The sequence below is a fragment of the Myxine glutinosa genome, chromosome 12 (assembly GCF_964187855.1).
Source record: "Myxine glutinosa chromosome 12, kmMyxGlut1.1, whole genome shotgun sequence".
NCBI lineage: Eukaryota > Metazoa > Chordata > Myxini > Myxiniformes > Myxinidae > Myxine > Myxine glutinosa.
The window spans coordinates 108,063,425-108,086,439 of record NC_136272.1 but is presented as its reverse complement, the minus strand read 5'-3'; the positions used below and the strand labels follow the sequence as shown (position 1 = coordinate 108,086,439).

General features: G+C 47.0%; 1 protein-coding gene across 1 annotated transcript; it reads right to left on the bottom strand.

Moving 5' to 3' along the window:
• Positions 1–17,685: 17,685 nt before the first annotated feature.
• On the bottom strand, positions 17,686–22,729 carry LOC137437737 (BTB/POZ domain-containing protein KCTD12-like). The gene has a single exon (XM_068132315.2). It carries the CDS (start codon positions 22,676–22,678, stop codon positions 21,857–21,859), a length of 822 nt encoding a protein of 273 aa, XP_067988416.2. The 5' UTR covers positions 22,679–22,729; the 3' UTR covers positions 17,686–21,856.
• Between the last annotated feature and the right edge of the window lie 286 nt (positions 22,730–23,015).

Genomic DNA, 23,015 nt, shown 5'->3' with positions numbered 1-23,015 from the left:
GCAAAGTTGCATGATATCCCGTGTGACCAAGGTTGTGCAAAATTGCTTATGAGCAAAGTCGCATGAGATCTAGTGTGCCCAAGGTTGTGCAAAGTTGCTTATGAACAAAGTTGCATGAGATCCCGTGTGCCAAAGGTTGTGCAGAGTTGCTTATGAGCAAAGTCGCATTATCTCCCGTGTGCCCAAGGTTGTGCAACGTTGCTTATGAGCAAAGTCGCATGAGATCCTGTGTGTCAAAGTTTGTGCAAAGTTGCTCATGAGAAAAGTCGCATGAAATCCCGTGTGATCAAGGTTGTGCAAAGTTGCTGATGAGCAAAGTCGCATGAGATCCCATGTGCCAAAGGTTGTGCAAAGTTGCTTATGAGCAAAGTCGCATGAGATCCCGTGTGCCCAATGTTGTTCATAGTTGCTTATGAGCAAAGTCGCACGAGATCCCGTGTTACCAAGGTTGTGCAAAGTTGCTCATGAGCAAAGTTGCATGATATCCCGTGTGACCAAGGTTGTGCAAAGCTGCTTATGAGCAAAGTCGCATGAGATCTCGTGTGCCCAAGGTTGTGCAAAGTTGCTTATGAACAAAGTTGCATGAGATCTCGTGTGCCCAAGGTTGTGCAAAGTTGCTTATGAACAAAGTTGCATGAGATCCCTTGTGCCAAAGGCTGTGCAAAGTTGCTTCTGAGCAAATTCGCATTAGATCCCGTGTGCCCAAGGTTGTGCAACGTTGCTTATGAACAAAGTCGCATGAGTTCCAATGTGCCAAAGGTTGTGCAAAGTTTCTTATGAGCAAAGTCGCATGAGATTCTGTGTGCCCAAGGTTGTGCAAAGTTGCTCATGAGCAAAGTAGCATGAGATCCCGTGTGCCAAAGGTTCTGCAAAGTTGCTCACGAGAAAAGTCGCATGAAAACCCGTGTGACCAAGGTTGGGCAAAGTTGCTAATGAGCAAAGTTGCATGAGATCCCATGTGCCAAATGTTTTGCAAAGTTGCTTCGAGCAAAGTCGCATGAGATCCCGTGTGCCCACGGTTGTTCAAAGTTTCGTAAGAGCAATGTTGCATGTGATCCCGTGTGACCAAGGTTGTGCAAAGTTGCTTATGAGCCAAGTTACATGAGATCACATGTGACCAAGGTTGTGCAAAGTTGCTTATGAGCCAAGTTACATGAGATCCCGTGTGACCAAGGTTGTGCAAAGTTGATGATGAGCAAAGTCGCATGAGATAGTGTGCCCAAGGTTGTTCAAAGTTGCTTATGAGCAATGTTGCATGTCATCCCGTGTGCCAAAGGTTGTGCAAAGTTGCGTATGAGCAAAGTCGCATGAGATCCCGTGTGCCCAAGGTTGTGCAAAGTCGCTTATGAACAAAGTCGCATGAGATCCTGTGTGCCTAAGGTTGTGCAACGTTGCTTATGAGCCAAGTTACATGAGATCCCGTGTGACCAAGGTTGTGCAACGTTTCTATTGAGCAAAGTTGCATGAGATTCCGTGTGCCCAAAGTTGTTCAAAGTTGCTTATGAGCAATGTTGCATGTGATCCCGTGTGACCAAGGTTGTGCAAAGTTGCTTGTGAGCCAAGTTACATGAGATCCCGTGTGACCAAGTTTGTGCAAAGTTGCTTATGAGCCAAGTTACATGAGATCCCGTGTGACCAAGGTTGTGCAAAGTTGCTGATGATCAAAGTGGCATGAGATACTGTGTGCCCAAGGTTGTTCAAAGTTGCTTATGAGCAAAGTCGCATGAGATCCCGTGTGACCAAGGTTGTGCAAAGTTGATGATGAGCAAAGTCGCATGAGATAGTGTGCCCAAGGTTGTTCAAAGTTGCTTATGAGCAATGTTGCATGTCATCCCGTGTGCCAAAGGTTGTGCAAAGTTGCTTATGAGCCAAGTTACATGAGATCACATGTGACCAAGGTTGTGCAAAGTTGCTTATGAGCCAAGTTACATGAGATCCCGTGTGACCAAGGTTGTGCAAAGTTGATGATGAGCAAAGTCGCATGAGATAGTGTGCCCAAGGTTGTTCAAAGTTGCTTATGAGCAATGTTGCATGTCATCCCGTGTGCCAAAGGTTGTGCAAAGTTGCGTATGAGCAAAGTCGCATGAGATCCCGTGTGCCCAAGGTTGTGCAAAGTCGCTTATGAACAAAGTCGCATGAGATCCTGTGTGCCTAAGGTTGTGCAACGTTGCTTATGAGCCAAGTTACATGAGATCCCGTGTGACCAAGGTTGTGCAACGTTTCTATTGAGCAAAGTTGCATGAGATTCCGTGTGCCCAAAGTTGTTCAAAGTTGCTTATGAGCAATGTTGCATGTGATCCCGTGTGACCAAGGTTGTGCAAAGTTGCTTGTGAGCCAAGTTACATGAGATCCCGTGTGACCAAGTTTGTGCAAAGTTGCTTATGAGCCAAGTTACATGAGATCCCGTGTGACCAAGGTTGTGCAAAGTTGCTGATGATCAAAGTGGCATGAGATACTGTGTGCCCAAGGTTGTTCAAAGTTGCTTATGAGCAAAGTCGCATGAGATCCCGTGTGACCAAGGTTGTGCAAAGTTGCTAATGAGCAAAGTCGCATGAGATCCCGTGTGACCAAGGTTGTGCAAAGTTGCTCATGAGCAAAGTCGCATGAGATCCCGTGTGCCCAATGTTGTTCAAAGTTGCTTATGAGCAAAGTCGCATGAGACCCCGTGTGTCCAAGGTTGTGCAAAGTTGCTCATGAGAAAAGTCACATGAAATCCCGTGTGACCAAGGTTGTGCAACGTTGCTGATGAGCAAAGTCGCATGAGATCCCATGTGCCAAAGGTTGTGCAAAGTTGCTCATTAGCAAAGTCGCTTGAGATCCCGTGTGCCCAAGGTTGTGGAAAGTTGCTGATGAGCAAAGTCGCATGAGATCCCTTGTGCCAAAGGTTGTGCAAAGTTGCTTATGAGAAAAGTCGCATGAGATCCCGTGTGCCTAAGGTTGTGCAACGTTGCTTATGAGCAAAGTCGCATGAGATCCTGTGTGCCAAAGGTTGTACAAAGTTGCTTATGAGCAAAGTCGCATGAGATCCTGTGTGCCCAAGGTTGTTCAAAGTTGCTGATGAGCAAAGTTGCATGAGATCCCGTGTGACCAAGGTTGTGCAAAGTTGCTTATGAGCAAAGTCGCATGAGATCCCGTGTGCCAAAGGTTGTGCAAAGTTGCTTATGAGCAAAGTCGCATGAGATCCCGTGAGCCCAAGGTTGTGCAAAGTCGCTTATGAACAAAGTCGCATTAGATCATTTTTGCCTAAGGTTGTGCAACGTTGCTAATGAGCAAAGTCGCATGAGATCCTGTGTGCCCAAGGTTGTTCATCGTTGCTTATGAGCAAAGTCGCATGAGATCCCGTGTGACCAAGGTTGTACAAAGTTGCTCATGAGCAAAGTTGCATGATATCCCATGTGACCAAGGTTGTGCAAAGTTGCTTATGAGCAAAGTCGCATGAGATCTCGTGTGCCCAAGGTTGTGCAAAGTTGCTTATGAACAAAGTTGCATGAGATCCCGTGTGCCAAAGGTTGTGCAAAGTTGTTTATGAGCAAAGCCGCATTATCTCCCGTGTGCCCAAGGTTGTGCAACGTTGCTTATGAGCAAAGTCGCATGAGATCCTGTGTGTCAAAGGTTGTGCAAAGTTGCTGATGAGCAAAGTCGCATGAGATCCCGTGTGACCAAGGTTGTGCAAAGTTGCTAATGAGCAAAGTCGCATGAGATCCCTTGTGCCAAAGGTTGTGCAAAGTTGCTTATCAGAAAAGTCGCATGAGATCCCGTGTGCCTAAGGTTGTGCAAAGTTGCTAATGAGCAAAGTTGCATGAGATCCCATGTGCCAAATGTTTTGCAAAGTTGCTTCGAGCAAAGTCGCATGAGATCCCGTGTGCCCACGGTTGTTCAAAGTTTCGGATGAGCAATGTTGCATGTGATCCCGTGTGACCAAGGTTGTGCAATGTTGCTTATGAGCCAAGTTACATGAGATCCCATGTGACCAAGGTTGTGCAAAGTTGCTTATGAGCCAAGTTACATGAGATCCCGTGTGACCAAGGTTGTGCAAAGTTGCTGATGAGCAAAGTCGCATGAGATAGTGTGCCCAAGGTTGTTCAAAGTTGCTTATGAGCAATGTTGCATGTCATCCCGTGTGCCAAAGGTTGTGCAAAGTCGCTTATGAACAAAGTCGCATGAGATCCTGTGTGCCTAAGGTTGTGCAACGTTGCTTATGAGCCAAGTCGCATGAGATCCTGTGTGCCAAAGTTTGTGCAAAGTTGCTCATGAGAAACGTCGCATGAAATCCCATGTGACCAAGGTTGTGCAAAGTTGCTGATGAGCAAAGTCGCATGAGATCCCGTGTGCCAAAGGTTTTGCAAAGTTGCTTCTGAGAAAAGTCGCATGAGATCCCATGTGCCCAAGTTTGTGCAAAGTCGCTTATGAACAAAGTCGCATTAGATCATGTGTGCCTAAGGTTGTGCATCGTTGCTTGTGAGCAAAGTCGCATGAGATCCCGTGTGCCATAGGTTGTGCAAAGTTGCTCACGAGATAAGTCGCAATGAAAACCTGTGTGACCAAGGTTGAGCAAAGTTGCTGATGAGCAAAGTTGCATGAGATCCCATGTGCCCAAGGTTGTTCAAAGTTTCTTATGAGCAAAGTCTCATGAGATCCCGTGTGACCAAGGTTGTGCAACGTTGCTATTGAGCAAAGTTGCATGAGATTCCGTGTGCCCAAAGTTGCTTATGAGCAATGTTGCATGTGATCCCATGTGACCAAGGTTGTGCAAAGTTGCTAATGAGCAAAGTCGCATGAGATCCCGTGTGACCAAGGTTGTGCAAAGTTGCTCACGAGAAAAGTCGCATGAGATCCCGTGTGCCCAATGTTGTTCAAAATTGCTTATGAGCAAAGTCGCATGAGATCCCATGTGCCCAAGGTTCTGCAAAGTTGCTTGTGAGCAAAGTCGCATGAGATCCCGTGTGACCAAGGTTGTGCAACGTTTCTATTGAGCAAAGTTGCATGAGATTCCGTGTGCCCAAAGTTGTTCAAAGTTGCTTATGAGCAATGTTGCATGCGATCCCGTGTGACCAAGGTTGTGCAAAGTTGCTTGTGAGCCAAGTTACATGAGATCCCGTGTGACCAAGTTTGTGCAAAGTTGCTTATGAGCCAAGTTACATGAGATCCCGTGTGACCAAGGTTGTGCAAAGTTGCTGATGATCAAAGTGGCATGAGATACTGTGTGCCCAAGGTTGTTCAAAGTTGCTTATGAGCAAAGTCGCATGAGATCCCGTGTGACCAAGGTTGTGCAAAGTTGCTAATGAGCAAAGTCGCATGAGATCCCGTGTGACTAAGGTTGTGCAAAGTTGCTAATGAGCAAAGTCGCATTAGATCCCGTGTGCCCAATGTTGTTCAAAGTTGCTTATGAGCAAAGTCGCATGAGACTCCGTGTGTCCAAGGTTGTGCAAAGTTGCTCATGAGAAAAGTCACATGAAATCCCGTGTGACCAAGGTTGTGCAACGTTGCTGATGAGCAAAGTCGCATGAGATCCCATGTGCCAAAGGTTGTGCAAAGTTGCTCATTAGCAAAGTCGCTTGAGATCCCGTGTGCCCAAGGTTGTGCAAAGTTGCTGATGAGCAAAGTCGCATGAGATCCCATGTGCCAAAGGTTGTGCAAAGTTGCTGATGAGCAAAGTCGCATGAGATCCCTTGTGCCAAAGGTTGTGCAAAGTTGCTAATGAGCAAAGTCGCATGAGATCCCTTGTGCCAAAGGTTGTGCAAAGTTGCTTATCAGAAAAGTCGCATGAGATCCCGTGTGCCTAAGGTTGTGCAACGTTGCTTATGAGCAAAGTCGCATGAGATCCTGTGTGCCAAAGGTTGTACAAAGTTGCTTATGAGCAAAGTCGCATGAGATTCCATGTGCCAAAGGTTGTGCAAAGTTGCTTATAAGCAAAGTCGCATGAGATCCTGTGTGCCCAAGGTTGTTCAAAGTTGCTGATGAGCAAAGTTGCATGAGATCCCGTGAGCCCAAGGTTGTGCAAAATCGCTTATGAACAAAGTCGCATTAGATCATGTGTGCCTAAGGTTGTGCAACGTTGCTAATGAGCCTAGTCGCATGAGATCCTGTGTGCCCAAGGTTGTTCATCGTTGCTTATGAGCAAAGTCGCATGAGATCCCGTGTGACCAAGGTTGTACAAAGTTGCTCATGAGCAAAGTTGCATGATATCCCATGTGACCAAGGTTGTGCAAAGTTGCTTATGAGCAAAGTCGCATGAGATCTCGTGTGCCCAAGGTTGTACAAAGTTGCTTATGAACAAAGTTGCATGAGATCCCGTGTGCCAAAGGTTGTGCAAAGTTGCTTATGAGCAAAGCCGCATTATCTCCCGTGTGCCCCAGGTTGTGCAACGTTGCTTATGAGCAAAGTCGCATGAGATCCTGTTTGTCAAAGTTTGTGCAAAGTTGCTCATGAGAAAAGTCGCATGAAATCCCGTGTGATCAAGGTTGTGCAAAGTTGCTGATGAGCAAAGTCGCATGAGATCCCATGTGCCAAAGGTTGTGCAAAGTTGCTTATGAGCAAAGTCGCATGAGATCCCGTGTGCCCAAGGTTGTGCAAAGTCGCTTATGAACAAAGTCGCATGAGATCCTGTGTGCCTAAGGTTGTGCAACGTTGCTTATGAGCAAAGTCGCATGAGATCCTGTGTGCCCAAGGTTGTTCATAGTTGCTTATGAGCAAAGTCGCATGAGATCCCGTGTTACCAAGGTTGTGCAAAGTTGCTCATGAGCAAAGTTGCATGATATCCCGTGTGACCAAGGTTGTGCAAAGCTGCTTATGAGCAAAGTCGCATGAGATCTCGTGTGCCCAAGGTTGTGCAAAGTTGCTTATGAACAAAGTTGCATGAGATCTCGTGTGCCCAAGGTTGTGCAAAGTTGCTTATGAACAAAGTTGCATGAGATCCCTTGTGCCAAAGGCTGTGCAAAGTTGCTTCTGAGCAAATTCGCATTAGATCCCGTGTGCCCAAGGTTGTGCAACGTTGCTTATGAACAAAGTCGCATGGGTTCCAATGTGCCAAAGGTTGTGCAAAGTTGCTTATGAGCAAAGTCGCATGAGATTCTGTGTGCCCAAGGTTGTGCAAAGTTGCTCATGAGCAAAGTCGCATGAGATCCCTTGTGCCAAAGGTTCTGCAAAGTTGCTTATGAGCCAAGTTACATGAGATCCCGTGTGACCAAGGTTGTGCAAAGTTGCTGATGAGCAAAGTCGCATGAGATAGTGTGCCCAAGGTTGTTCAAAGTTGCTTATGAGCAATGTTGCATGTCATCCCGTGTGCCAAAGGTTGTGCAAAGTTGCGTATGAGCAAAGTCGCATGAGATCCCGTGTGCCCAAGGTTGTGCAAAGTCGCTTATGAACAAAGTCGCATGAGATCCTGTGTGCCTAAGGTTGTGCAACGTTGCTTATGAGCCAAGTTACATGAGATCCCGTGTGACCAAGGTTGTGCAAAGTTGCTGATGAGCAAAGTCGCATGAGATAGTGTGCCCAAGGTTGTTCAACGTTGCTTATGAGCAATGTTGCATGTGATCCCGTGTGCCAAAGGTTGTTCAACGTTGCTTATGAGCAAAGTCGCATGAGATCCTGTGTGCCAAAGTTTGTGCAAAGTTGCTCATGAGAAACGTCGCATGAAATCCCATGTGACCAAGGTTGTGCAAAGTTGCTGATGAGCAAAGTCGCATGAGATCCCGTGTGCCAAAGGTTTTGCAAAGTTGCTTCTGAGAAAAGTCGCATGAGATCCCATGTGCCCAAGTTTGTGCAAAGTCGCTTATGAACAAAGTCGCATTAGATCATGTGTGCCTAAGGTTGTGCAACGTTGCTTATGAGCAAAGTCGCATGAGATCCTGTGTGCCCAATGTTGTTCATAGTTGCTTATGAGCAAGGTCGCATGAGATCCCGTGTGACCAAGGTTGTGCAAAGTTGCTCATGAGCAAAGTTGCATGATATCCGGTGTGACCAAGGTTGTGCAAAGTTGCTTATGAGCAAAGTCGCATGAGATCCCGTGTGCCATAGGTTGTGCAAAGTTGCTCACGAGATAAGTCGCAATGAAAACCTGTGTGACCAAGGTTGAGCAAAGTTGCTGATGAACAAAGTTGCATGAGATCCCATGTGCCCAAGATTGTTCAAAGTTTCTTATGAGCAAAGTCTCATGAGATCCCGTGTGACCAAGGTTGTGCAACGTTGCTATTGAGCAAAGTTGCATGAGATTCCGTGTGCCCAAAGTTGCTTATGAGCAATGTTGCATGTGATCCCGTGTGACCAAGGTTGTGCAAAGTTGCTAATGAGCAAAGTCGCATGAGATCCCGTGTGACCAAGGTTGTGCAAAGTTGCTCACGAGAAAAGTCGCATGAGATCCCGTGTGCCCAATGTTGTTCAAAATTGCTTATGAGCAAAGTCGCATGAGATCCCATGTGCCCAAGGTTCTGCAAAGTTGCTTGTGAGCAAAGTCGCATGAGATCCCGTGTGACCAAGGTTGTGCAACGTTTCTATGGAGCAAAGTTGCATGAGATTCCGTGTGCCCAAAGTTGTTCAAAGTTGCTTATGAGCAATGTTGCATGCGATCCCGTGTGACCAAGGTTGTGCAAAGTTGCTTGTGAGCCAAGTTACATGAGATCCCGTGTGACCAAGTTTGTGCAAAGTTGCTTATGAGCCAAGTTACATGAGATCCCGTGTGACCAAGGTTGTGCAAAGTTGCTGATGATCAAAGTGGCATGAGATACTGTGTGACCAAGGTTGTGCAATGTTGCTAATGAGCAAAGTCGCATGAGATCCCGTGTACCAATGGTTGTGCAAAGTTGCTCATGAGCTAAGTCGCATGAGATCCCGTGTGCCCAATGTTGTTCAAAGTTGCTTATGAGCAAAGTCGCATGAGACCCCGTGTGTCCAAGGTTGTGCAAAGTTGCTCATGAGAAAAGTCACATGAAATCCCGTGTGACCAAGGTTGTGCAACGTTGCTGATGAGCAAAGTCGCATGAGATCCCATGTGCCAAAGGTTGTGCAAAGTTGCTCATTAGCAAAGTCGCTTGAGATCCCGTGTGCCCAAGGTTGTGCAAAGTTGCTGATGAGCAAAGTCGCATGAGATCCCGTGTGACCAAGGTTGTGCAAAGTTGCTAATGAGCAAAGTCGCATGAGATCCCTTGTGCCAAAGGTTGTGCAAAGTTGCTTATCAGAAAAGTCGCATGAGATCCCGTGTGCCTAAGGTTGTGCAACGTTGCTTATGAGCAAAGTCGCATGAGATCCTGTGTGCCAAAGGTTGTACAAAGTTGCTTATGAGCAAAGTCGCATGAGATTCCATGTGCCAAAGGTTGTGCAAAGTTGCTTATAAGCAAAGTCGCATGAGATCCTGTGTGCCCAAGGTTGTTCAAAGTTGCTGATGAGCAAAGTTGCATGAGATCCCGTGTGACCAAGGTTGTGCAAAGTTGCTTATGAGCAAAGTCGCCTGAGATCCCGTGTGCCAAAGTTGCTTATGAGCAAAGTCGCATGAGATCCCGTGTGCCCAAGGTTGTGCAAAGTGGCTCATGAGAAAAGTCGCATGAAATCCTGTGTGACCAAGGTTATGCAAAGTTGCTCATGAGCAAAGTCGCATGAGATCCCGTGTGCAAAGGTAGTGCAAAGTTGCTAATGAGCAAAGTCGCATGAGATCCCGTGTGCCAAAGGTAGTGCAAAGTTGCTTATGAGCAAAGTCGCATGAGATCCCGTGTGCCTAAGGTTGTGCAAAGTTGCTTATGAGCAAAGTCGCATGAGATCCCGTGTGCCCAAGGTTGTGCAAAGTTGCTCATGAGAAAGGTCGCTCACCTCCAAGCCTGGGTTCAAATCTCGGGCCAGGTATACACTGCCATTCTGTTGTCGTGCAGACACCAGTATCGACGTGTGTGCCATCCCTCGGATGGACATTAAACGGGCCCGAGGCATTAGTTGGTGGACGCATTAGTTGGTGTCTGTCAGCATTAGTTGGTGGACGTTAAATATCCCATGATGTCCTTCGCAAAGAGTCGGCAAGCTATCGCATCCCCCACTCTTCGACATCTACCCCTGCCCAGTGCACACACCTTGAGATATGTCGGTGTCCTGCATCCTTTAAACCATTTATTTGTTGATCCCATACCGTATTGTTTTATCCTTTGAGATTCCCTAATTGGCAGAAATAGAATTATTGCATAAAACCGAATCTTTTAAAACACGACGCCTACTCGCACTGAGTGAGTGCATGGAGGACGTCCACCCACACTCGGATGTAATGAAGTAAATCGTGAATAATAAGCAAACCCTACAATAAACCGCAGTGGAGAGAAATATTAATGGATCTACATTTTATTTGTGCTGTGACTGTGATGCTCTCCATGACGTGTAAGCACAGGTGCTGATTAGGAATTCATCCTGAAGTGTGTGAAAACGGAAACGGAAGCCACACAAATGGAAACACACGGAAAGCTGAGTGTTAAACGAGGGAGTATAACAGAAATTTACGTCTGTGAGCAACATAATATGAGGAGCGATGGAGCAGAATGCGCAACTGGGACGTCTTGCGCAATACCGGGTCCCATGACGACCCTCCATCTGGATCAATGAACGACTTGCATCCGAGCTTCCTCCTGGCTATCAACCATCCGTGCTTGAATTACAATTGTTTTTCAAAATGGTGTGCAACATATGTATATGTACAGGGTGGCAACGAACCGGTGTAGGACAATTGAAGAATTGTGCGCTGCAGTCATGGCTTCCTTCACCCAGGTGACTCCAGACAAGTCTTTGTGGGGCTTCATCAAGGTGAAAGTGTCCGCAAACTGGCATAGGACGACTTGAGGAATTGCACGCTGGAGTCATGGCCTCCTTTACCCAGGTGACTCCAGACAAGTCTTTGTGGGGCTTCATCAAGGTGAAAGTGTCCGCAAACTGGCATAGGACGATTGAGGAATTGCACGCTGGAGTCATGGCCTCCTTCACCCATGTGACTCCAGACAACTCTTTGTGGGACTTTATCATGGTGAAAGTGTCCACAAACTGGTATAGGACGAATGAATAATTGCGCACTGCAGTCGTGGCCTCCTTCACACAGGTGACTCCACAATATGTCTAAGAGGACTTGGTGATGAGTTCAGTGGTGCAAAGAGAATGATGGAGTGCATACAGAAACAATGACGGATTAATTATTGTAAATATTGTACAACAAAATCTGTAAGTTAAGAGAGTTCAAGTACGAATGATTTACTAGGGAGGGGTAAAAGCGACTTTCAAGCCACACTGTAAATGAAAGAAGCTTGTGCCTGAAATTGTGCACAATGAATCGACGAGTGGCTCAGGAGCTGCTCTGACAAATGTCCAGTGAAACGAAATGATATTTTCTGATGAAGACTCCATGTTGTGCTCTTCCCAACGCAATTACACCTCCTTTATTGTTGCAATTCGTCACGATTACCGAGGTTCCTTAGGATGTTCATCGTGCCGCTATGTTGTCTCCCATCTAATGATCGGCATGGGGTTCTACCTTTGAGATGAGCTTTTGCAATATGCATCTTCTCTATAATAACATGAGCGACTTGCACCTAGCTACACCTTCGGGGGGTTTGTGTGTCTTGCTGCACACGAAATGATGATGGGACCGAATTAGGGCAATTGTGCAATCTCTATACAACTTATGGCTCCATTCAGCATGGCGAATGAGCAGTACTCGCTCCTCTGTGTATCCAGGGACTAAAACTGAACCATGGTCTCATTAAAAAACATCTCGCCCTATGATCTTGTATCTTCTGAAATGAATCGAGATGATGAGATGGGTTTACCTCTTAGTGTTTCTATCTGAGACCTTGGCTCACAATGCAGGTTGAAATCGCACGTACTTTGTGTGTCTGTCCCTTGTCTACTGATGTCCTTGTAATTGAAGTAAAAGTACATTGACGTCTACTAATGTCTTAGTCGTGCATGATTTGTGTACATACTCATCCCACGAGTCTTAATTCAATGTGATAGAAGAAAAACGTTTCCAAAAGTGATTTGAAATACTTTGTGGCGTGAGGTTGAATGTGATGATGCGATGCATACTATTGCGCATCATCATCGCTCTATAGCGACATATGGCGGAACAAATGGTTCATCATTTGTCCAAATGTGAGAGGTGAATCGTTAACAAATCAAAATGTCTGTGGGAGGTGAGTCCCCAACCATTCCAAAGGTCACCACCATCTTTGTTTATGCACAACAGATATCCATCCGTGTCCCTGTTGGCTTGATTCTGCATATTGTGGAAGTGAGTTCATCTTTTAAATCCGTTTTTTTCCGAATTAAAAACGAAAGTTCATAATTAGATAATTAGCCGTTACTCTCTCATAGACCAGGGTGAACTGGACCACACATCATGGATATTAGCTCTAAATGCTCAGCCGCAAGCTGTTCTGCAAAGCTGATGTGATTCCCTGCATGTTCTTATCACACCTTCGCATGATGCTCCATATCTAGGGCATGATTTGTTAAGAACAAACAAAGCAATTGATGTTACCCCGTAAACTCAATCATCCAATCGCCTCGCTTGGTAAAACGTATCTTTCAATAGAGACTATAGTCCATATCTTTTCATGAGCTCTGCCCGCCAATCGTGCCTCCTGGCAGGTAGGTTCGCGGGCAAGCAGAGTTCTCGAACCTCTCTGACGCAGCGACGCATTTCCAGTTGCAATCCTTGTCGCTCAATGCTGCTTTCCATAACGGTATTGATGGAGTTACCGGCGTCGCATCTCTTCCGATTCTGTAACCGGGCAGTCTTGCATCCCGACGGTGACCCCGGGTTATCAAATACCTTCTTGCTCCCACTGCATGAAAAATCGTCAGTGGAAGAAACCCTTTCCGGTTCCGTCGACCGCTCGAGGCTCGGAATCGGCAGGTCGCCTTCATAGCCGTCAGATGTACTCGAATCCTCGAAGTCGTCTGAGCTACAGTTGTACTCCAAGGATGTTTGCGAAGCCACATCGACGTTGTACCTCGTTACAGGTTCGAATGTTTGATGAGCTGGCAAATCTGCACTGGATACATGTCTGAACTCTGCTGAAATTATTCCACTGCGCTGCACCAAACTTTGAGCCACAGAGGAGTTTTCATCATTAAAAAATTCGTCATCTTGATATATTTCATAATGGTCTTCAGAATCTTCATCATGTCCATAATAATTGCCATCATATTCGATTTTACTCATGTCATTTAGGTATAAATCAACGTCGTTCTCTTTTTCTTGCACCTTGACTGATGCGCAAAGCCCACCGTCATCTTCCTGAGATCTCCCGTGTTCTGCTCCTTGCTCTCCATTTATTAATGAGCAGTCTTCCTGAGATCTCCCATGTTCTGCTCCTTGCTGTCCATTTATTAATGAGCGGTCTTCCTGAGATCTCCTGTGTTCCGCTCTTTGCTCTCCATTTATTAATGAGTGGTCTTCCTGAGATCTCCCTTGTTCTGCTCCTTGCTCTCCATTTATTATTGAGCGGTCTTCCTGAAATCTCCTGTGTTCTGCTCCTTGCTCTCCATTTATTATTGAGCGGTCTTCCTGAGATCTCCCGTGTTCTGATCCTTGCTCTCCATTTATTATTGAGCGGTCTTCCTGAGATTTTCCGTGTTCTGCTCCTTGCTCGCCATTTATTATTGAGCGGTCTTCCTGAGATCTCCTGTGTTCTGCTCCTTGCTCTCCATTTATAAATGAGCGGACTTCCTGAGATCTCCCGTGTTCTGTTCCTTGTTCTCCATTTATTAATGAGCGGTCTTCCTGAGATCTCCCGTGTTCTGCTCCTTGCTCTCCATTTATTATTGAGCGGTCTTCCTGAGATCTCCCGTGTTCTGCTCCTTGCTCTCCATTTATTATTGAGCGGCCTTCCTGAGATCTCCCGTGTTCTGCTCCTTGCTCTCCATTTATTAATGAGCGGTCTTCCTGAGATCTCCTGTGTTCTGCTCCTTGCTCTCCATTTATAAATGAGCAGACTTCCTGAGATCTCCCGTGTTCTGTTCCTTGTTCTCCATTTATTAATGAGCGGTCTTCCTGAGATCTCCCGTGTTCTGCTCCTTGCTCTCCATTCATTATTGAGTGGTCTTCCTGAGGCCAGGCTGGCTCGTGAAATGCCGTGTCTCTCTCGCCTCCCATGCTCGACAACGCTTCAAATCCATTCCCAGGTCCACAGGGCGCAAAGCGTGGTGGGCCTGGGTCTTAGACAGCGGCAGAAAACAGGAAGAGAAGTAAAATCAACCAAAGGAGAAGAACAGTAAGGCGCTACACACAACAGGAACACTTCCCAAACTGCGTTAGTCAGATTGATCTCACCACGAAGATCCTGTGTTTAAAATACAAAGTCGAGCCTCGTGGAGGAGCTAGAACACATCTACAATAAGAGTGAATTGTGTGCGCCTACGCAGCACAAGACCGCATGCTTTTTGCCCAATGGAGGCACACCACGTTATACTGGAGCTTTACACAAGAGAACGCTTCAAAATGTAGGTCGTGCCAATCAAATGATCAAGATTACCAAAGATTAGGTAGTAAAAAGAGTGTGCACAGGGCGATTTGTTTAGCATTAAACACGCAAGCATATCTATCTATAATTCCAGTAATCTCTGTCTGTACGTTTGTCTGTGACCGCTGTTTCTCGACAACCACGGGTCCGATATACTTTTAACTTGCCAGGTATATTGCTGGGGACCCGAGGATGTGCCTTTTCAAGGTTTCATATTAATCGGACAATTACTTACCGAGCTATGTCCAAAAAACGATTCAACCAATCAGAGAGCAGCGAACGATCGCGTGTGCCGAACGTGGCGGGCACACTCTGCCTCGGATGGCACATTTGAGAGCGTATTCATTTATTTCACGTTTGCAAACTATGTTGGCGTTAAACTATGTTTTACAACTAATAAAAACGAATTTGCGATTCATTCGCTTTCCTGCGCGTTTGTGCACGCGATGGCGATTTCTTTACCAAACTCCGGAAGCCGTTCGCTTTGGACCAAACCATTGCATGTAAATAGAGGGGGGGGATTGTCACCACTCGCAAGCCGTTCGCTTTGGACCAAACCATTTCATGTAAATAGAGGGGGGGGATATAATTTTAGATATAGATATAGTACGGGCATGCCCTAGTTTTCCCAAACAGGATACTTTAATTGAAGTATTCAAGTGTGAACACCTAAAGTAAACTTGAACAGTACTCGGTAGTGAGCATACCACATAGCTTCACTTGGCTGACAGTTTACTGAACCAAAATCGAATCAGCTTGGTCTTGTCACCTACCTCACTCACCCACCGAGTTTTGTCATAACTCGTCCACAACTTTTTGAAATATCCTGCTTCATATCGTTTTTGGCCCTATCCCTCAATGGTGAAGAATCACTTCGGGAATCAAAAAAAATTATTGTATCTGGATCCGGGTCTTCATCAAAAATCTAATAACGTTGGCTTTGTGACACTCCCAAAGTGTCCACCAAATTTCGCCCGAATCCGTCTGCAACTTTTTGAGATATCTTGTTCAAAGACAGACAAACAGACAGGGGTCAAAACATAAGCTCCGGTCCACCGTTGGTGGTGGAGGTAACAAGCCGAATACGATCCGGGCCGGCGGTGATGTAAATGACCGATTGTAGTAAATACTGGAGAGTTCATAGAACACCTTACACCACACATAGAACATCTTGCTTGCGTTTCCGAGCACGATCTTAATTAGCTTTGTTTGGGAACTTTGAATAACGGGCGCTATGGAAACCACACGATGCCGATGGGTCAAATGGAGCAGTCCAGAACTGAACCTTCTGCCAACTCTTCTCAGGTAAACTGACTATTTTGGAACGATCTTTGACAAAAATATGCACTTAAACAGGCAGATCTTTTGGACGAAGTTAGCTCTGTGGTTGCATCGCTAGGCGCCGCCATTTTGTCTGAATCTCGCTGTTACACCGGCCGTCAGAGCACCCGGCAAATTTGATTGGTCGATTATGGGTACAAATTTACCCAAGTACTGCAAAACTGAAGGTTATCGTTCGTGCAAACAAGGCGATTCATCTTCTACAGTATTCAAATATTTAATTCAATTGAAATAAAATAAAAGTTTTAAAGGCTGTAGAAAACAAACAAACATTGAATCAACGTTTACTGCCATTGATGTTCCCACTTTTACACCACCTTATTAGTACTCTACCGGTTTCACCGAAGGGGACTGTAGACTTTCTCTCCGTCCATCTGTCTATCTCGGGTAGCCTGGTGTTGGCTTAGCAGTTAGGGTGCCGGCTTGGGATCCTAGGATCCTGGGGTCGAATCCTGGTCGATCGCTGAATTAACGCCAGCGGGGTTTACTCAGCCTGTCATCCTTCTGAGGTCAGCAAATTGAGTACCAGTTCACTGGTAATTCCCTGTATGTCGCAAGGGGTGACTAACAGAGTTGGTGGCAGGAAGGGCATCCGGCGATAAAACATTGCTTCAAAAAGGGGACCACGGTGCCCGAAAAAGTTAACCCCTGCTTTACGGGGAAAAATGGCCTCTAAAGGCCTCTCTCATCTGTCCATCCCACCTGTGGATTTCCAGACTTTTTTTCCCATACTTTAACATATTCAACTGAAACTTGGTACATGGCTATATTATGACAAGTTACAGAACAAGTTCGAGTTTCAGGGAGTTTCGTCAATTTCAAGGAGTTTCGTCAATTTCAGGGAGTTACGCCCTTTTGGACTTAGAAAAGATCACATCGGGAGGGGACGGACATGTATTGCAAAGCAATTCTCCCTCTTGTTTACCATGCTACATTAGTTATTCATGCCTGTTGTTTGTGTCCTTTATGACATCCCTAAAAACAGTATGTTTCTTGTATTGAATGATTTTCAATTTCTTTGACTGCAAGACAGACACATACAGGAGCAATTTCTTTACTCCACTGTGCACATGTACACTCAGGACAAGATTCCGTCAAATTTGCCAAATTCAAAAGCAAAGTACTGCTAAACTGCAGGTTCTTGTTCCGGTTTAAGTTCCGATTAGTGTTCTATCTACAGTGTTCAAAATGTAAAATTAAATAGAAATTAAGTAGTTCCTTGATCATAGAAATACACGAGCAGGCAGACAAAGAGAACCAATTGCTTAACCCCATTTTGTGCTACGCACACGGAATAATCATTAAATCTCGTTGAATCGGAGGTTTACCACCGTTGATGCATATGGAAAACACCATCTTTTAAACCACCTTATTTAACAGTTCATTTGGTCATTTGTACCTGTTATGGCATCCCTAAAAAAACGTTTTTTAAAAAAACAGTACACACCTAAAAACCTAAAAACAGTACGTTTCCTGTTTGGAATGGTTTTCCATTTTTTTTTGACTGTCAGACAGACAGACTGAAGTAATTGCTTTACCACACTGTGCACATGCACGAGCGGGACGGGACGCTGTACACTACTTCCAAATGCAGAAGCAAAGTCCTGCTAAACTGCAGCTTTTTGGAAGTGTAAACAAGCCAATTCGTGCTCTACATCGTTCAAAATATGAAATTCAATTTACATTCCTCAATCAATCAATCAACACACACACACACACACACACACACACACACACACACACACACACACACACACACACACACACACACACACACACACACACACACACACACACACACACACACACACACACTGTGAATACCATCTCCATGCTGCAAAGATTCACTACCGATAATTTCAGGTGAATTTTTAATGCCATCAGTGAGAAAAGGTACAGGTGGAAGCAATACCCCACAAACACCATTGAACCCCCTCCAACCACCCCCACTCCCAAATTCTATATTCAAAAAGTTTTTTTTTTCCAAGCATTTGTTAACTAGTTAATGTGTTAAATATTTTCCTTTCCATCGCGAGCACAGGTAATATAGGTACTTGTTTGCTGCTCATTTCTATAAATTCCTTGTAATTTCTCAACATTTGGACTCTTTGAGGAGATATTTTGATGGCAGATCGACATCTTTTAACCCTGATTTGATTGGATCTTTTCCTGCACGTGTCTCTCCAATCTCTATTAAACAATTACATTATACACCCTGAACATTCCCCTAAGCACGGGGCAGGTGCGCAATTCCACAATAAACGAGCGGTGAGTTTGGGGAGAGGGTGCTCCGCATGACCCGAAGTTACCGACCGAACGCACCCGTGCCAGGGATGCTTGTTATCTGCCATTAGGTTAATGAATCAGATTTTGTTCTTTCAGAGCATAATCCAGAACTTTGTCACTTTACACAATTATGGATCTTACATAAATTTTCCGTTCCATCAAATTTGCATGCAAAAGCAGGTGCAGCTCCAAATAAATCCATGAATGCGTGGTGGTTATGTTCGGTGAAGGTGCACCCTCATATTCTGCAGGAGCCACAGTGGCAACTTCAGGATGAAGACTTGAAGTCAGGATGGCCGCCAGATGCGACTGATCCGCAAACTGTTGACGTATCGACATTGAACATATACAAGGACGTGAAGGTAGCCAAAGTTTCCACAGAATTTGGAATATCTCAAGGTAGCGTTTTCATCACCCTCCATGACCATAATCATCTCTCAAGGCATAGTCCATGGACTTGACCAAGGTCTTGGCAACTTGGGTCCATCGCCACCTTTGGCTGTCATTGTGACTTTCTCCGACGTGTTCCGCACAGATCCAATCGACTTTCCCACTCATCTGGTAACTGGTGATGAAACGTGGCTTCCTTTGGACAAATTTGACTCCATGTTCCATGCATTGGGAGTACGAGGGATCCCCGACATCCAAGACTATTTTGCACCCAATTGACTCCATGTTCCATGCTTTGGGAGCACGAGGGATCCCCGACATCCAAGACTATTTTGCACCCAATAGACTCCATGTTCCATGCATTGGGAGCACGAGGGATCCCCGACATCCAAGACTATTTTGCACCCAATTGACTCCATGTTCCATGCATTGGGAGCACGAGGGATCCCCGACATCCAAGACTATTTTGCACCCAATAGACTCCATGTTCCATGCATTGGGAGCACGAGGGATTCCCGGCATCCACGACTATTTTGCACCCAATTGACTTCATGTTCCATGCATTGGGAGCACGAAGGATCACCGACATCCAAGACTATTTTGCACCCAACTCCAGGTCAGCAACATCCAAGCCATGATTTTCTGATGCGCGAAGGTAATCCTGCCGATTGATGATATTCCTCATGGACTACATTCGGAGGAGATGGTTACACCGGCCTCATGGAAAAAAACAAGCGTTACGCCTAGGTCCCCCGTCGGTGAAGTGATGTGTTGACAAAGTGGAAGACGCAAGGCGGCCATCTTGGATTTTGACGTGGCGACGCAATTTTCGATAGCGTTCTTCCTTATGCGTAGATACACCCACACACAAGATTAGAAGTTAGTAGTTCGTTTATTTTTCAAGATATTTCGCTCACAAGGTTCAGACATATATATATGGTGGCGGCCATCTTGGATTTTGACGTGGCGACCCAATTTTCAATAGAGTTCTTCCTTATGCCTAGATACACCCACACACCAGATTAGAAGTTAGTAGTTCATTTATTTTTCAAGATATTCCGCTCACAAGGTTCAGACATACATGGCGGCGGTCATCTTGGATTTTGACGTGGCGACCTAATTTTCAATAGGGTTCTTCCATATGCCTAGTTGCACACACACACCAAATTAGAATTCGGTCCATCGCTTACGCACGCACGCACGCACGTCCGCACGCACGCACGGACGGACGCACACACACACGGACGGAGGGGAAAACCATAGTCCCCCTTTCGCTCCGCGGTGCGACGGGGGACAACAACTGCAGAAGGCCATCAAGGACGACCGCCACATGGGGTGTTGACCAAAGGTGTACTACTTCATGACGACGCACCTGTGCGCAAAACCCGTGTTGCCAAGATGATCGCCCGGCAGTCTCGACTGTGGCTTAGAGCAGTTGGAAAACAACCCTCCTCATTTCAGCATGGACCTGGTCCTGGCATGGACCTGTGCGGTTGCCGATTTACCGACCTATTGCTTAAGGAGCAAACATCTAAAATCGTTGCCTGTCCAGGTATCATGTATAAACTACTGCGTATATGCAACCTCAAGCAGATGGCTTCAATCCTTAAGGCTTTCCAGAATTTAAGGAATGCTCAAATACAGGTGCACCCTGCAGGTCCTCCAAAGCAAAAGGAAAGGATCTGAACGTTTAACCCTTTAAACACCTTTACCTGTAGCTGCCAACAAAGCAGCATTCCATGCCCCTTCTACAAGTATTGCGCGATTTACTGTCTCTCGTTTAGGACGCATTACTGACAAACTGAGAATACTGACAAACTGAGAATACTGACAGGTGACACTGACAGGTGACACGCCGTCAGGACCGGTTCAGTTATCTTGTTCAGGTTTGCTCAGGTTTTTGTGTGAGGTTGTCGCACGATTGCTCCTCGCTACCAAACGCCGAGAACGTGTATTATATTGGTGATGATTATACAGCACCTGATCGAGAAGGAACAATGTCCAGGTGAGTAAAAGGTTTGGATGAAGGAAGTACTGAACAGCTAAATACTCCACGGAAGAGCCTTTTAGAAGGACTTCATGCATGAACTACATGAGGATGTCTCTCCCGAAATGTCCCATTGGATTCGAGACACGAGGTGAGACCCCGCGTGGAAAAAGGTGATAACATTCCAGAGGTTCAATTCCACCCGGGGCACGGCTACAGGTAGCCCTCGGGACCGTGGCAGGTTGTCCCCTCTCCTCGGCTCTCCGCGCGAAACTGCAGGGCATGATGGGAAAATTGAACTCGAACAAACGATCGCAGTCATTTTCCGTTTGTCTGTCACGAATCGTTGTCTGGATGAGGCTCTTAGATTCAGACAGTGGTGAACTACATGTATAAGGTGAATGATGGATTAAAGGTCGCGGAAAATGCAGGTATGGGGTGTGTTGGGGGAGCCGGGGTTATAATACGAGCCCAGGTATGGGGTGTGTTGGGGGAGCTGAGGTTATAATACGAGCCCAGGTATGGGATGTGTTGGGTGCTCTGATGTCACGCAGAGCCGTTTTCGGAAACGTATTGAAAACGTCACAATTAGGCGTCACATCGTCAACATCCACCCACAAGCAGGTGTGCATTTAATTAATTTCACGACTGCCGACCCATCTTTGAATAACACTGTAGTCTGGACAAGTCCGTGACACAAACGAATCTTTCGCGGGAAAGCTGTTGCCACGCGACGCAATAAGTTACATCCGTTACCGCTACCGGAGCTGTAGCTGGTTATTTATAAGAAAATATGCAGGTGCAGTGCAGGTAGTGTACAAAAATGTCTCGTCGAGATACAGGGGCTGCGCGGTGCGTGTAAATACTGTACAGGTAAGTTTAGTTACATGGACGAGTCAAAATCCAGAGCGCGTCTGCCCGTGGTGCGTATAATGCAACACACCTGAGCAATACAACAACACCTGCAATAGGTACACTATACCCGAGATCTTTCGCCTTGTGATCCACCAGGAGATCCTTTGGACTTCTTACGACGGGTTCCGAGTCACGACCCTTGGCCAACCGAGAGGGAGAGTGCACGGATTAGGAGATGAAGAAGAAGATGAAGTCGAGATAGGCGTCCGATAATAATATTTAAATGACACAAACCGGTTATAGTTTAAACGCAGGTTAGATTCCCTCAGGTGTGAGGAAAAGAAATAAAACAGGAGGAACCAGCCGGTCCGACGCGACATGAAGCGGGACAGGCGGTCGGGAAGCACGGGAGATCGTGCGCTTCAGGTATCGGTCCAGGTGCTGCAGAAGGCGACCGCGTACACGACGCTCTATAGCAGACGGAGGGGTCCGACCCCCCGACGGACCCCCGAGCTCACTCACGGAAGAAGACGTACTCGCTGTAGCCGTTCCACGTTCGGTCGTCGCCCGCTTCCCCGGGTAACCCCGCCGCGCACCCCGAGTGACACGCGACCATGTGGAACCCCGCCTCGGCGAGCCGGTCCCACGCCTGCTCGAGGAAGGCGAAGCGCAGGTAGTAGCGCGACGTGTAGCGCTCCGGGGGTCGATCGGGGTCGCGGCTTTCGTTCAGCGTTTCCCCGAAGACCTCCTTGGCGAGGCAAGCCTTACCGCACACGCCGATGCGTCCCGCCCGGCGGCCCTTCCCGTCCGAGTGCGGGTCTCCGCGAGCCCCGGCGCTCAGCCCGCGACACCCGAGCGTGAGGAAGCCCGAGCGGCGTCGCTCCAGGGGCGCCGCGCACGGGGACGTGCAGTCGTCACATCCGCCGCTGCTGCCGCTGCCGCTGCATGCGTCCTCGCTGCCCGGGCTGGGCGTGGCGTGCGGCCGGCCGACGAGGGAGCGGGCGAGTTCGGGCAGCTGGAAGAACTCGGCCTCGCGCTGCAGCCGGCCACGCTCCGGGAAGTGCTCGGGGAGCACGAGGCGACTGTCGCGCAGGAAGTCGAGGATGTAGCGAAAGAGGAAGCCGTCCCGGTCGATGAAGTAGCGGCCCTTGCCGTCCCGCGGCAGCTCCGCCGTTCCTTTTCTGCTGAACATGTGCGTGATGAGGGAGCCGGGCGCGCTCCGTAGCGTCGCGTAGCGCGTCAGGTACACCTGTCCGCCCACGTTCAACTCCACGACCTCGGACGAGCCGGGCGCGTCCCCGTTGGACAGCGGACCTACGTTGTCCGGCAGCGCCATCACCTAGAAACGTGGCTTTGCGTCTCGCGTCCCTCTCGACACGATCTTTTTCCCGCGATGCCCCGCTCGTTCGCTTACGCCCCGCCCCAGCTGGCCTTCGCTGCAATCCGATTGGTCCAGTCTTGCTCTGACAGCGAGGGGGCGTGTCCTGACCGACCGGATTGGTTGATTGCGGCGGCGGGGCGTGAAGATGAGGGAGGGAGGCGGATAAGTGTACACATTCGATGCTTCCTGGGGCATGAAAGCTGCATTCGTTCTCTGAGAGACTGACAAATGAAACAGTGACGTCACTAACAGGAAAATATGTAAAAACGGACAATTGTGAGATTATTGTATT

Bases quoted from the DNA above. Each gene is read 5' to 3' on its own strand.
- LOC137437737 (XM_068132315.2), bottom strand. From the start codon at position 22,678: ATGGCGCTGCCGGACAACGTAGGTCCGCTGTCCAACGGGGACGCGCCC.